Source organism: Pygocentrus nattereri, chromosome 15 (assembly GCF_015220715.1).
Source record: "Pygocentrus nattereri isolate fPygNat1 chromosome 15, fPygNat1.pri, whole genome shotgun sequence".
Classification (NCBI taxonomy): Eukaryota; Metazoa; Chordata; class Actinopteri; order Characiformes; family Serrasalmidae; genus Pygocentrus; species Pygocentrus nattereri.
The window spans coordinates 30,235,242-30,250,429 of NC_051225.1; the positions used below are offsets into that span (position 1 = coordinate 30,235,242).

Sequence of the window (15,188 nt, forward strand, 5' to 3'; positions counted from 1 at the left end):
TAAGAAATGTAGAAAAACACTGGGACAAAATGGCACTTCTAACAGCCATGCAAGACCTGGTAGACCACCAAAACTGTCCCCATTAGATAAACAGCTTTCATCTTTAGAGAGAGGAGAAAATCAAGCTCCATTCTTGCTTCAGATCTGAAAACATCCACAGGTGTTTCTGTCCATCCTTCCACTGTGTGAAGACAACTCAACACTATGACTCTGAAAGGGTATGTAGCTGTCAAGAAGCCATTACTGAGAAAAAGTGGAGAAAAGAACATTTGCAAGTCAAATAAAGAAGCTACCTGTGTTTTCAGAACAACCAACTTCGAAAACTTTGAAGGTGTGGAAAAATATCCCCATAGATTTCTTTGACAAAGTTATAGTAAGGCTCCCAAAAGTAATGGAAGCTGTAATAAAGGCAAAGAGTGGACACACCAAATACTCAAAAATATGACTGGGAGAAGGGAGACAGTCTCCCTCAACTTTGTCTTCAACACAGCCCCTTCTCATCAGTGCTCCAGCAGCCATGAGGAACTCAGAAGAATGCAGGTAGGGATGGTGTGAGATTAATAAATTGAGTGAATGAGAGATGCTCATGTTTACAGAAGAGTCACAGGCACTTCTGCTAATTTACAGCCTCACTCACTCCTAATCAAGTGTTCGCACTGGGGCAGGGCTTTGAATGACTGTGCAGAGCATGCACCCTTTAGGGCTTTACTGTGTTTGTGTTCCTGCTCCGAATCCACCGAAATTAACATTTGGAGTGATTGATGTTTTATTGGTGACTACAGAGGGGGGCTATAATATATTTCAGCATGTTGCATTAGGCTGCTTTAGATGCTGACAGGAACTTTCAGTGCTGCATATCTGCTGTGACGCTGCTGGGGTGATGGATAGTGGGAGGGAGAGAGGGATAGAGGGAGAGCTGAAGGGTTCAGAGATGCTGCTGAACACCCCCCCCCCCCTTCATAACGCATACACACTGAGAGACTGATGAAGGAGAATTAATGACTATGACTGTGGGAGAGAGAGATTTTGTATGTGTAAAATTGAGACAAAGAAGTGAGTGTTTGCTGTGTGTGTGTGTGTGTGTGTGTGTGTGTGTGTGTGTGTGTGTGTGTGTGTGTGTGTGTGTGTGTGTGAGAGAGAGACACAGAGCGAGATGTGTGTGTATAATCCGATGTGTCAATTTGTGTGTAGTTGAGACAAAGTGAAATCCGTCTGTCTGTCTGTCTGTTGCTTGTTCTGCTATCTATTATTTCATCACAGTCTGTCTGTCTCTTTATCTGTTGAAGATTTTTTAGGATATATTTCGTTTGCTTTGAGCTTTAAATATACAGTAAATATCAGTGCAGTGTTATGGTTTATACCACTTTTATTAGGGAAATAAAAATGTTTTCCATTATACATTGGCTGTTATTTTTCACAGAAACTCACTATATCCAAATACATGTGACACATGACACTTATACACAACATTTACACAGCATTTTGGATTGAAACTAGCGCTCTTTATTTGTCTTTATGCCTTTTTCCTTTTCTGTGTGTTTATCTCTTTGCATCTGTATATGTCTGTACTGTCTGTCTATTTCTCTACCAATGCATCTCTCTCTCAACCTCACACACTCTCTGCAGGGCTGACACACTTTGTGTGATAAACCACTGCAGGGTGCTGAGGGGAGCAGATTCATCTCCTAACCCCCCCTCCCCCACCTTCGCACACCCACACTCTTCATCATCACCCCTCCTCCTCCTCTACCTCTCCCTTCTTTCTTCACCTCCAATCACACCTTCTACACGCTCATAAGAGATGATTACAGGGAGAGAGTGTGTGAAAAAGACAGTGGGAGATCCAGACTCAGTCCTCACTTTCCCTTTCTGTCTGAATCTGGATATTCTTTATTCGGAGATTTTTATATCTCACTCCTAATGCAGTTCACTGAGGCCAGTGGCACGATATATCCATGCTGAACGACATATGATCTGTATTGTTTTTGAACAATATTGATTTTCAGTTTTAGCGTTGAGAGATATCAAAAAATGCACTTGCTACGTACAGTGGTATACAAAAGTTTGAATATCCCTGTCAAATGACATGTTCTGCTGATTTTATGAAAATATGTTAACACATCCTCTACAGGAAAATAATTTAAAAACGACATGTTAATACATTGAAAATGTATTGACTCAGTATAACATAATGGAATAAAATACATTTTGCACAGGCCACTTTTTTTATAGTTTTTTTTTCTTCAATATGTTAAATTCAGTAAATAAACTGTGCATTAAATTAATAAACATTAATGTGCATTAAAATGTACAGAAGTATGTTTTCTGTAGAGGATGTGTTAATGTATTCACTTAGAATATTGACAAAACATGTCATTTTAACTAGGAGTCCCTAAAACTTTGCATGCAACTGTGTATCAGAACATACATCAAATCTGAATAAATAGTGTGATGCATATCATGTATCATAAAACTGTTTTGAAGTATCACGATGTAATATTTTTACCATGTCACTCATACCTAGTCTAAAATACCAGCACTTAAGAAGAACAAATTCATTAACATTATCAATGCAAAGTGTAGTGTCATTTTACAAATACCTTACAAATCATGATATCTCTACTGTCAGAACAAAATCGCATATCTCAATGTTGTTGTTTTTCAGTTTTTGACATCATTTGGAAGTGTCTGTTGCCCTTTAGATTATGTGTAAGTCTCACGATGAATGGAGCAAAAGAAACGGCCCAAAATGAGTTACAAAAAAGTCTGGTGCCATTTGCTTACATTAAAAGTAAAGAAGGTTTTTTCCTTCTCCTGTAAAATTATTATTTTGGAGATACAAGGTTTTTGTTCTGACAGCATTGATAGCATTGATTTGTAAACTATGAAGATATTAAATTGTTATTCCTCTTGAATCACTTTTTTTTTTTCTCCATGCCTGAAAAATTTAGTCTGCCCTGAAAGTCCTTTATGGGCGTGTGTGCATTGCTGTGAGTGAAATAAAGTGATCTAGTATGTGCTGGATTGTCAGGCTGCTAGAAGAAAGCCCATGGGAAAGAAGACTAGCTCTACTGTTGATTTATCTCTCTCTCTCTCTCTCTCTCTCTCTCTCTCTCTCTCTCTCTCTCTCTCTCTCTCTCTCTCTCTCTCTCTCTGACATTAATGAAAAGACATGTCTTGTGCAATTCCATCTTTTGCGAGTACACGAGAGGGACGAGTGACGGGGAGGTGAAGGAGGACTAATGTTTCACTTGGGAGGAGAAAGAGAGGGAGGATAAATGTTTGTCGGGGGATAAACAGTCAAGATGAAACTGATTAAAAAAGATGGCCTGTAATGGAATAAGAGCAAGAAGTCTGGGGCTATATTTTTCTGATAGGACGTGAAGGCTGGATTCATTCTTGCCTGTGTTTTTAAATGCTTTTATGGAGAGTGGTTTTCTCTGTGCTTCTCTACAATATAGCTACTCTGCTGCGTGTGTATTTCTATTTTACCAGTAGATGCATTGTTTCTAATATGAAGATCGTTCTGGACAGCGGTCTGTCTTCTCATATTCGAATGAAAAACTAAAAGGAAGAAGTGGTGCAGTGTTTCTGATGACTGCAGTAACCCAATCATCACATCTCTGAATAGCACTCAGCCTGTTTGATTCTCCTGCTGAGAGTTGCTTGTCCCTTTGTTCAGTAATGCACAGTGACACGGCTACAGGTTAGCTGCCTATATGTGTTTTGGTGGAGGCCAGAGACTACGTCTGCATCTGTGTGTATCTCTCTCTCCCTCTATTCTCCTCTCTCTTCCTACTGCCCCACACCTCACCTCTCTCTCTCTCTCTCTCTCTCTCTCTCTCTCTCTCTCTCTCTCTCTCTCTCTCTCTCTCTCTCTGGGTTTCAGGTCAGTAGTTAACTCAGGCTGATGTGCTGCCCTTTGTCAGTGTTACAGGAGCTGGCAGGTGAGGAGGAGTGTGTGTGTGTGGAGAGGCTGGAAGGTGTTGATGTGGATTGGAGCAGGAAGGGTGCAACATGGCTGCTTAGCAACCTCAGTATACAAGGACTGCCCTCATTTATACCATGTTTACGCACAGTGACAGTTCAGAGAGTCTCATCGCACCCTGCCTTTTCTACTGCAACTGCTGCTGGACTCTTAAGTCGATATCATTGTCTGTAGTCAGTTTCTGTAGCCTGACCACTCATCTCTAAATACTGAGCTTTTTTTTAATATACTGAAGAATAAACAGGTGTTAAATCAGAATATCTTTGCCCATAGAGGTATTTAATTTGTGTAATATAGTAGTTCTAAGTGAGATTATAATAAGAATACAAGAGTATTTAACCTATTTGTGAACAAATAAGTGACATCAGGTGAACTTATTTTACTGCACTTAGGGGAAGTAAACATATCTGCCAGTGCAGGTAGGTAATTTCACATAATATAAATAAATAAAATGACTATAAATGGGTTAAATTATCATGTAATGCATTTGCATGTACATTAGCAGTTCCAGGCCCAGCTGCCCACGTGCTGCATGTTACTATGATAGAATCTGTAACTGTAGCGCTCTCATTCAAATACAGCTTTTAAATGGCTTTTGAAGCAATATCTTCAGCAACATCAGACCATGCTGGACAGTGCTTGTTGGAGACCTGAGGATAAACCATTATAAACTTTCAGTGGCAGTAGCAACATGGAACCATTGTAATGAGCGGAGTGGAGGATTTGGACTGTTGACTGTATAAATGATGTATATGATATAATATGTGTGTGTGTGTGTGTGTGTGTGTGTGTGTGTGTGTGTGTGTGTGTGTGTTTGGCTCATGGGGGTCACCCTCTGATCCAGCCCTCTCTGCTTGTCCACATGAGGCCATTGTGTGACACCACACATCAATAATGCACCCAGAGCAGAGTGAAAGTGCTGTGTACGTCTGCTGGTCCAGGGCTTCAATAATTAAACAGACAAGCAGGAGATGTATGGGGCTGTCTGTTCCTTTCTCCTGTTCAAGCACTCCTTTAGAAAGAAGGAATGAGGGCGTCATGGCTGGTGGTCTCTTATAAAGCTGTCACATGCACACCTCCCCCTTGGCCATCTCTTCATGTAATCCTGTTTGAGTGTGAGATGTGACTGTGTGCATTACAATGATGCACTGATGCTGTGTCTGTGTAATGAGCAGTGCAGGATTGAGATGGTAATAAGTTGGTGCACATGCTGCATTTTATTTCTGATTTCATTATTATATCGTGTGTGCCTGCTGATGCTGGTGATTGTCACCAAGGATCAACAGCTTTCAGTTTTCCTTTTTTCCTAGCCTCTGTAATTATGTCTCCATTCACCCTAGAGCTTAAAAAAATTGTCTGAACCAGATGGCACCTGACTGCTCATGTCTGATTTGGTTGGCTTCAGATTTGATTTTCCAGATACGTGTCAGACTTTTGCAGGGGGTTTAGATTTCACGTTTGTGTCCTCGCCATGGCTGAAGTGGGACTTGTTTTAAGACCGGGAATTAGATGATTAAGACTATCCCAAGTTAGTGAATTAGTTTCATCATTTCTCCTTGCCCACCTGCTCGGATATGTCCTCATCCTCTGTAAGTAGCTATTCATTCTCATCTTCTTGGTGCCACTTTGGTTTTCTGGCCACTACTGTCATGATTCATATAGGAAAATTGCTGCTAACTTCAGCTTCATCTTATCACTAATCTTTGTACAAGAATCAGGCTGTACCATTTCAAGTGGGGGCTGCTTGTTTTACCTCTGTCAGTACACAAGAACTGGCACTATTGTGTCACTTTCTGGTCAGTTCAGGTCCGATTAGAACTTAAATTCATCATCTGCAAATTCTGATGTCTCTCTTTTCTCTGTGTTCTCTCTTTCTCTCTCTCCTTCTCTCTCTCTCTCTCTCTCCTTTCTCTCTCTCTCTCTCCTTCCACCATCTGTACTTTTTTTGGGGTGGTGACCTGTTCAGGCTCAGATTTGAAGGAGCTGGCAGAGTTGCCCTGGCCCCCTCCAGTGGGCCAGCTAGAGGAGGAGCCCTCTCTGGGCGAGCAAGGTGACCCCTGTGACCCCCTGCTGATCTCTGACCCCTGCTGCCCCCTTTGTATGTCCTGCATATGTCTCGCTTGCTGAGTCACAATCACAGCATGCCTCCTGCAGTTACACAATCCAGAACCCCCCTTTTCTCCCTGCTTCAGGTCACTGCTCCATATGTCCCTGTGGAAAGCTCCCTATGCTGCTGTGCCTCCTGCTTAAACCCACAAAAACAATATGGATTTAGTCCAGGCATGTTATAGGGCCCATATTATAGAAAATATTTCCATGCTTTCAATTAATAAGTTCTGTGTAAATATTGTTAGTGTTCCAAATTGTTTTGTTCGCTCCCCAGTCCTTATGGTCCGTCTGGGCAAACTAAGCTGTAAAAACAGCCCAGTTTGATGTCACACCTATTAACAAATTTAGATGTGATCTCTCATTCAGCTTTCAGCAGTGAAGTAATAGTGAGTCGTTACAGCAGATGGGCTGTAGCAGTTATTGGAGTGGAAGAGGAAGAGAAAACAAATGTTATGTTCCTGATGAAGCAAATCTATCAGTGCTGCTTCCCAAGGATCCAGACATCTGAATGGCTGAGGTTTATTTTTTCCAAGGTCCCTGAGAATTTCAGTCTAAATGTTAGTTTGTTCTGTAAATTTCAGCTCTGCTTTTTGAAAGAAGCACAATACAGAGGAGCCAGTCAGCACAGAAGTCTTTTACATATGTCAAATGTATCAGGTTCCAGTCCTCGTAGCCCAAAATACTGCTTTATTAAATACACCTGATTCAACTCATCAGCTAATTTGCAAGGTCTTCAGAATTCAGAGTGTTAGATGAGGGTAAACACTAATATCTGCAGCCTTTTGGCCTGGAAAGTCCCCAGTTTGACATGCCTGACGTATGTCATGCGTGTGACCGCTCATTCAGCCTATAGTAGTTTAAGTTATAATAGGAATTAGGTAAAAATGCAGAAGAGTATGGGTCCTTTAACTATTAGTATAGTAGCAGTAAAATAAAGTCATTTTGTTCAGTTTGTGACTGTGTGTTCTGCTGTTTCTCAATCTCTCCCTATAGTGCAGTTTGAGGGTGCGGACTGGGAGCGCTCCTCTCCTCCTCCAGATCGTCTGCGTTCCCCCAGAGCTCCTCTTGTCACAGGCAACATGAAGCTCCGCAAGCCCAGTGAGTCTCACCCCATGCTGGGTGAGCGTGTGGACCCCACCCTGCCCCTGGAGAAACAAGTGTGAGTTACACTACAGTGCTAGATTTTAGCCTGGCTGTCACAGTCAGTACAGTATATACTAAAACACTATACTACATTCTGAAGTGATGAAAGGTGAAAATGGCAGTTTGGGACTTTTGGGAAATGGCTTGATGATCTCATCTGTTCTGTGCAGTGCTCTTGGGAAGCCAATCCCAGCATGCTGTGTTTTAGGAGTGTGTGTAAATGATTTATGGGAGTGGTGTGTGTGTATGGTTATGCTATTAGACAGGCCGCTGGAGTGTGTCTGCACTGTAGCGGGCAGTTCGTCAACTGTGGAGGACACATTATTTTCCTCTCACTGAGGGTGTTCACTGTGGTTGCATGATAAATCATATATTTATCATTATTGTGATAATGATAAGTAATACAGCATCAAAGGTTGAAATGGGGAACAGAATAAATTGCCTCATGCACAGAGTGATGGAACTGACTGCTACTGCTACTACTACTGCTATTAATATTAGTAGTATAATCATTTGTAGGTAGTTTGACCAGAGGAGGATGGGTCCCCCCTGGTGAGCCTTGGTTCCTCCCAAGGTTTCTTTCTTAGCTCTGAGGGAGTTTTTCCTTGCCACTGTCACCCCTGGCTTACTCACCTGGGGGGGTTACATTCATGTTAAAACTTTGTCTTCTCTGGAGTTCTGTGAAGTGGCTTTGTGACACCATCAGTTGTAAAAAGCGCTGTGCAAAAACAAAAATTTGACTGGTAAGAATGAAGTTCTACAAACTCAACAAGTGCTTCTCGGTGCTGGGCTTGTGCCCTCCTGCATGAAGAGCAAGTAACTGAACCATACAGCTAAATAGACAGTTACAGGATGCGTCTATGCACAGCTCAAAAACTCTGTCCTAGACTACTGGCCTATAAAAATGGTTCAGATGTGATGATCAATACTCCCAGTATTGTGTGTGAAATCCGTAAGCAGTAATGTCTACTGTCACAACAAACCTGCTTCACCATAAGGAGCTTTACAAGGAATTAAATATATATGTATTTGCTTTTGTAGATTATCCTAGGGTTTCAGTCACATGATTTTTTTTTTTATTGTGGCCACTATATTTGGAATTGAATTTCTAGATTCGCTGCTCCACAAAAACATAACTAGAGGTGAAAGATGGATAAAATGACTTACTTTGGAAGAGAAAAGCGTTACCTCAACAAAGTCAATAAAATGGGCTGCGATCATTATACAGTTTCCCCCTGAACACCTGATCCCACTTAAACTGCTGGACAAGCTACCAAATTTGTGTTTTCTTGACATACACAAGCTCTCTTGTGATTCTGGAGAGTTTCTCAAAGCATTTAAAAGCACAGAAGCCCACTGGCTCTTCAAGTCAGGGTGGTTAAAGGATCCTGTGGTATTGCAATAAAGAGGAGATGAGACTTTTTGTCATCATAGGAGCATAAGGCGACATCAGCTTATTAACACAGATGTGAGCAATGCTGGTATTTAGATAACTTTTGCTAATGTTAACAGCCGAGATATAAACAGTTGTCCTCCTAATGGTTCCACAAACAGCCAGGTATAACTTCTCAGTTTCCGGAGATTTAAATGATGTTTGAATGGAGAAACATGAACATTAAATATAAAACTGAATGTTGTTTGAGTCTGTAAACTATGTCGTTTTTCGACAGATGGGATTTTGTAAGTTTGCTAGTGCAGTTGGTGCAGAGTTGCCCTGTTCCCCATTTGATTGAGTCCTCAGAATGGCAGCGACTATACAGTGTGATGTCATGCAAAACATGGGAATGTAGGAAATGAAACTAAACATATGGATTCATTTTGGAAGGCCTTGTAGGGCATAGAAATGTGCTTACAGTTCTGATGGATGTAGCTATTAGTATTTCATCTTTTTGTAATTCGCAGAATGGTGAGTGGTGTAATTTAAAGGAGAGGTTTGTTAGCCTGCACACTATCTCAATCATAATTTATCACTTTTCTTATTGTCATAGTGATGTCAAACAGTCACGTTTCAAGTCCATTTTGTGCAGCCAGTATCTTTCCTTTCTTCAGAGCTCAGAGGCTCTTTGATTTACTTTTTAAAGGGTGTGACACTGTGTGTGTTTTTCAGGTGGTACCATGGTGCTCTGTCCCGCTCGGATGCTGAGTCCTTGTTGACGTTGTGTAAAGAGTGCAGTTATCTGGTGAGGAACAGTGAGACCAGCCACTCTGAATACTCCCTCTCTCTCAGGTGCAGTACAATGACCACTGCTTTTTAAATAAAAGACAAACTAAAACACAAAATATATCTTTGCAGTCTTTCAAAGAATATTGTGATTCATATTATGTGTTGTGAAAATGTGTCAAAGTATTGTGAGATTATATTATTGCCACATCGCCAAGAACAGAGGCCTTATTATACATATCACCCAGATAGCCTAGCTCTGTGTAGCTTTGAATTTGACTCTTTAGGAAAGGATTTGGTGCACCATGGAATACCAAATTTCACCATAGTTCAAGTCAATTCAATTGCTTATTTGAATATGGTTTAAAATTATAGAAAAAAAAACAAAAAACAAATATAATCTAGAGAACTATTTACACAGTAGTAGGATATATACAAAAATAATACATCAAGCGTTTTGGGGGTTCTACTATGTTTTCTTGTATATACTATATATTCTTTGTTGAATACTATTATAATTAATTATAATTGATTTGACTGATAATTGATTTGACTGATGCATCATAGTGCACTGAAGCATTTTTATACCCCTGCAAACACAAGTATATTGGCTTGTTTATTCATCCCACCATCGGTCCAGGACTTTTGCCCATCTTTCCTGTTATGAGTTTTTATCCCTCTTTCTTTTATCTGTTTTTCAGTGGTAAATTGTGACTTTTGGCACTAGGCCTTCAATTAGAGCCATAACTATTAAAAACTCTGTGGGGCAGTCGTGGGCTGGAGGTTAGGGAGCTGGCCCTGTGACCGGAAGGTTGCCGGTTCAATCCCCAGGGCCGACAGTCCATGACTGAGGTGTCCTTGAGCAAGACACCTAACCCCCAACTGCTCCCCGGGTGCCGTGGATAGGGCTGCCCACCGCTCCGGGCAAGTGTGCTCACTGCCCCCTAGTGTGTGTGTCTATTCACTAGTGTGTATGTGGTGTTTCACTTCACGAATGGGTTAAATGCGGAGGTGGGATCAAAAAAGTATCACACTGAGGTGTCCTTGAGCAAGACACCTAACCCCCAACTGCTCCCCAGGTGCCGTGGATAGGGCTGCCCGCCGCTCCGGGCAAGTGTGCTCACTGCCCCCTAGTGTGTGTGTCTATTCACTAGTGTGTATGTGGTGTTTCACTTCACGGATGGGTTAAATGCGGAGGTGGGATCAAAAAAGTATCACTTAACTTAAAACTTGAGGATCTCTATATGATAATGGACCATTGTTTATTGAAAATATGCCGAAACAACAGCAAAATAGGCATTTAATACTTTTTTAAAAATAATTCTAAATAAAAATAGTTTTAGGTAGGTTTTTTTTTTGTTTTGTGTTTTTTTTTTAACTGTTTGCTTGAACTAGACAGCCATCTTTTCTTTTGTGCAACCACCTATAGATTGTTGTTTTGTGTCAGAATGCACACTGTGCTGCAGTGCATACTGGGGACTGTAGTGCATCTCCGGTGGAAATGGGCAACTATTAAAACCATTTTAAAAACCTTGTGTTTGTCGCAGGGCCTCTAAAAGACATTCCATGTGTTACTTGAAGCTTGTGACAAACATACTAGCATATTTTTACCTTTGTAGCAGCGATACTTTTAGGGATGAACTCTGTTATAGACCTGTTGCCGATGTTTTCTATTTTTAGCAACCCACTGATTAGGCTGCTGTTTGTCTTTACAGGCAGTGGTGTATCTAGGACTTCTAGAAGACCTAGAGTGAAATTTTTTTTTCCTCACGAAATTGTTCCAATCTATCGTTTGGACATCAAAACATGATTGATTCCTTTGTAATTAATAATGATTGACTTTGTAATTATGCTGATTGTTCATATAACACATTCAGACTTCTTTTCAGCTCCTGAAGTCCTAACCGATTGGAGGGCATGCTTAGATATATCTACCTGGATACCACAACAAAAAACAATTTTTGATTGACCAGGCCAGAGTAGTAGCATAATACCTGCAGAGTTTAAATACAAGCATGATTCTGTTGCCTAGGAATGAACTACAAACTACATGTATTTTTTTAGTTCCCAGAAATTTTTAGGGTCTGAAGGGGCCCTGATGGTTTCCCTCTGCTTTTTCCCCCCATCAGCCTTGTTGATTTCATGCTGAAGTTTCTTCAGATAATCTATCCACCCTTGTCAAGGTGCTTATCTGCCCCAGTCTCTCTCTAATTACTATCTTGAACCGTATCCCATTCAGCCTAGTCGCTCTCTCTCTCTCTCTCTCTCTCTCGCTCTCACTCTCTCTCTTTCTCTCTCTGTCTCTCTCACTCGCTCTCTCGCTCTTTCTTTCTCTCTCTTTCTCTCTCTCTCTCGCTCTCTTGCTCTCGCTCTCTCTCTCTCTCTTTCTCAGCTGTAATCAGTCAGGTGAATCACTCCCCACTTCACACAAGCCTTCTTGCCCTCGTGCTGATGAATATGAATGGCCTGCGGCAGGCCACACACAATCACCCACATTCTGAAGACTTTAAAAATATGCCTGTGCAAATTCTGAACAATCACAGATCCTTCCAAAAAACAACGTAAACCCATAAGCCTTCTAAGTGATCTGTTTACAGGAACTAGTCTGGACTGTGTAATGGCAATGACGGACATGTGCTCTTTCTCCTGTCATGTTGGAGCTGTGATAGAAACCAGAGCAACGGCAGCCTCGCCACAAATCTGCTTCTAAAACCACAGTGACACGAAGGCTAACTCCATATGAATTACCAGGAAAACATTGCCTCCTTTCACAAAGTCTCCCGTTATTCAGTTTTTTATCTTAAACATGTAAAACACAAGGTGGAAAAGCAATTTTCTTAAGTGGAGCATAAAGTACAGCGTGAAAGTGGACTGTGAAAAAAGGACATTTCCGCAGGAAAACAAAAATGTGTCTGTTTTTATGATTAGGTGCTTGTCTCTTCTGACAGGCATTTTCCCTTCTTGTTGCTGTGTTTTGATTCCCTCATACTGTACTTTAATGACAGACTGTAAGCAGCCAATTAGATCTCACCTCTCAGCCACTGTTTCTATAATTAGAAAACTAGAGGTGTAAACTGGGCTCTCTTAAAGGGGAGGTGTAGCCTCACTCTCCGAGCTTTCAGACACCAGACCTCTTGCTCAGTCCCTTTGTCCTGTTCTTTCATCCTTTGTTTAATTCCCTTTAATGCACAGTCCATATGGTGTTGAAATACGAGTGATTAGAATGCTCCTTTATTGTCTGATTAGCCATTGTGCTGCAAGTGGAGTCTTGCAGAGTGTCTCTTGGCTCTTTATAGTTTCAGTGGTCATCAACATTGAACCTAGAGAGCTTCCTGCACAGCTTGCAGACCACATCAATACGCTTGTACAACATGTAATTATGTAGAACGTTTCATGAATTTGTGAATTAAGCTGTAATTCTGTATTTATTTGTTCATTCAGAGCTGTTATGGTTCGTTCCTTCAGAAAGAATTTATGATAACTAATTTAGGTAATTGGTACTTCCAGTGGTGTAAATGGAGCTTTTACAGGCTCCTGCTTAATTGCCCAGCAAAACCTTGGTGAAAGCATTGCTTTATGACTATGCTGCTCAAGCATTGGAACAGCTTTGAAAAGACATTCTCATGTGTCTTTCTCATCTTAACACCTGTGTCATTAGTTTTTGATATCAGCATCAAATATAAAATCAATTTCAGACATCTAATAATATCAGGTGGTGTGTCCCTTCTAACATATATGCAGATTAAATAAACTGTTGGAAAATGTGTTTTAATCATTTAAAATGATAAATAAAATAGTTTATTATTTTATTAACATAAGTCAGGTGGTGCAAACATCCCACTACATATATAGGTAACCTAAAAATATGGTAATAATACAAAATTCTTAAATAAATAAATAAATAAATAAAAGGGTTGTCATGATTTTATGAAACATTTTTGCTGAAATTGCAAAAAACGTCTGTAAATTCTGATCATCTCAAATGTCATGCAGCACAAACAGCCACAAAGAATTTTTATTCTGACACAAGAGTGGGCAAGGGACCACAAAGACCCCTAGTGACCTTACTTTTTTTGTTTATTTTGCTAGAAAAAAAGTAGTAGTAGTAGTAGTAGTAGTAGTAGTAGTAGTAGTGCTTTGTATCGTTGTGTTTAAGGTTTATTTGGGTGCTCAAATACAATGTCTAGGTTATACATGTTTTCAGATGACTTGAAAATGTGTTTTATATCTGGATGTGCCATCTGACATGTTTGGGTGGTAAAAGTGATCCTCTTTACACATCAATTTAGACCACTGCAAAGCTATGCAACAAGTATCAATACATTGACTAGATTATTGCATATCACATCCTATTATGATTTTTTTAATTATTATTGTGAATGCCTAGTTTGTCATCCACATGCATTTGCCTAAAACATGGAAAAATGGGTTAATCTTCTTGAATTCTGTTTGTTAAATTCAAATCTCTCCTCCTGCTCTTCAGAAGCTGCCAGGGATTCATGCACATGAAGTTTAGCCAGTCGAAGGATGGCAAGTACATCCTGGGCCAGAACAGCCCTCCGTTCAGCAACATCCCTGAAGTCATCCATTATTACACGACACACAAGCTGCCAATCCGAGGAGCTGAGCACTTGTCCCTGCTCTTCCCTGTGCTGGTACAGACCCTGTGATTGGCTAGAGCACTGCGGGCCTCGGTGCTATTAGCTGATTCACTGGACAGAGGACTCGGTACTGGTGGTACCAAATGCTGATCTGATCTTTTATCTTCAATTGAAACAAAAAGGAAGCTAAAAAGGACATGGATTTTGGACAAACTGGCAGCCGCTTTTTGAAGACTCGTGCCCAATTTAATGCTTAATTGACTTGAGTGGTTTGACAAAGCATCTCATCACAAAGATCAGACTCTCACAGCAGTATTTGACTATCCAATAAGCTCTATGTGACCATTGTTACATTGATCTGTTGCCTAACATTCTTTCATTAATCTCTACCGTAATGACTCTTGATTAGTTTGTGCTCGTGTTCATTGTCAGCCTTGATGTCCCTCGGGACAACTGGAGACTTTTATGGTGGCTGTAAAGGAGCTTTCCACAGGCCATTTTATGATTACACCGCTAATCAACGTGCCCTTTGATCCATGTGGGACCTTTTCAGATTGCTTGGTCTGGTAGCCACGAAGCCAGATGCCACAGCCAGTGTCCCTGCTTGACTAATTTAGAATATTTCAGTGTTTCCTTGGGGTATCTCTGTTCTAAAGTAATCATTTTGGTTCATTAGAATGGTCTTGCATAAGCTTACAACTATATATTTTACCTGTTTTTGTTTTGTTTTTTATAAGCAGTAATGAAGTGGTATTTGAATCGTGTTATTCAGTTCCAGAGGGGCTGTTGTGAAGAGTGTAATCAGGATAAAATAATGATGAAAAATATGTTTCTTTAGCTGCTACATTTAATCTGTTTTTACATATTATGTAATAAAATTTCCGGAGAGAGTATGCTTTGATTGTGTCTTCTCTGTAGGTGCTTCAGTTAATAAAGCTTGAAGCAGGGGCATAGCTGCAGGGCCCCCTCAATTGGAGGTCAGGCACCACTGGATTTCTAAAAGTTAAAAAAGAAAATTGATGCAGAATCTAATTTGCCTGCCCTTCTTATAATACACTCCAAACATGGCTAGGTCTTGTATCCTTTTGCCTTCACTTCCACCTTAAAAATGACCACTACAGCTTTCCTTTGATCATCACCAGTTTTTTGGCATCCACTATCACCATCGGTCGTCTAACACAGTTGT

General features: G+C 40.6%; 1 protein-coding gene across 2 annotated transcripts in view; it reads left to right on the plus strand.

Annotated features, from left to right (window-relative positions):
* Positions 1-14,895, plus strand: part of shdb (Src homology 2 domain containing transforming protein D, b) — a 30,501-nt gene extending 15,606 nt beyond the window's left edge. The window contains exons 5-8 of one of the 2 annotated variants that reach the window (XM_017717576.2): positions 5,955-6,038; positions 7,091-7,256; positions 9,348-9,467; positions 13,885-14,895. In XM_017717576.2, coding sequence (XP_017573065.1) covers positions 5,955-6,038; positions 7,091-7,256; positions 9,348-9,467; positions 13,885-14,071 — 557 coding nt within the window. In that variant the 3' untranslated portion in view covers positions 14,072-14,895. The remainder of the gene's footprint in view (positions 1-5,954; positions 6,039-7,090; positions 7,257-9,347; positions 9,468-13,884) is intronic. The other variant, XM_017717577.2, reaches the window with a different exon arrangement.
* Positions 14,896-15,188: the final 293 nt, after the last annotated feature.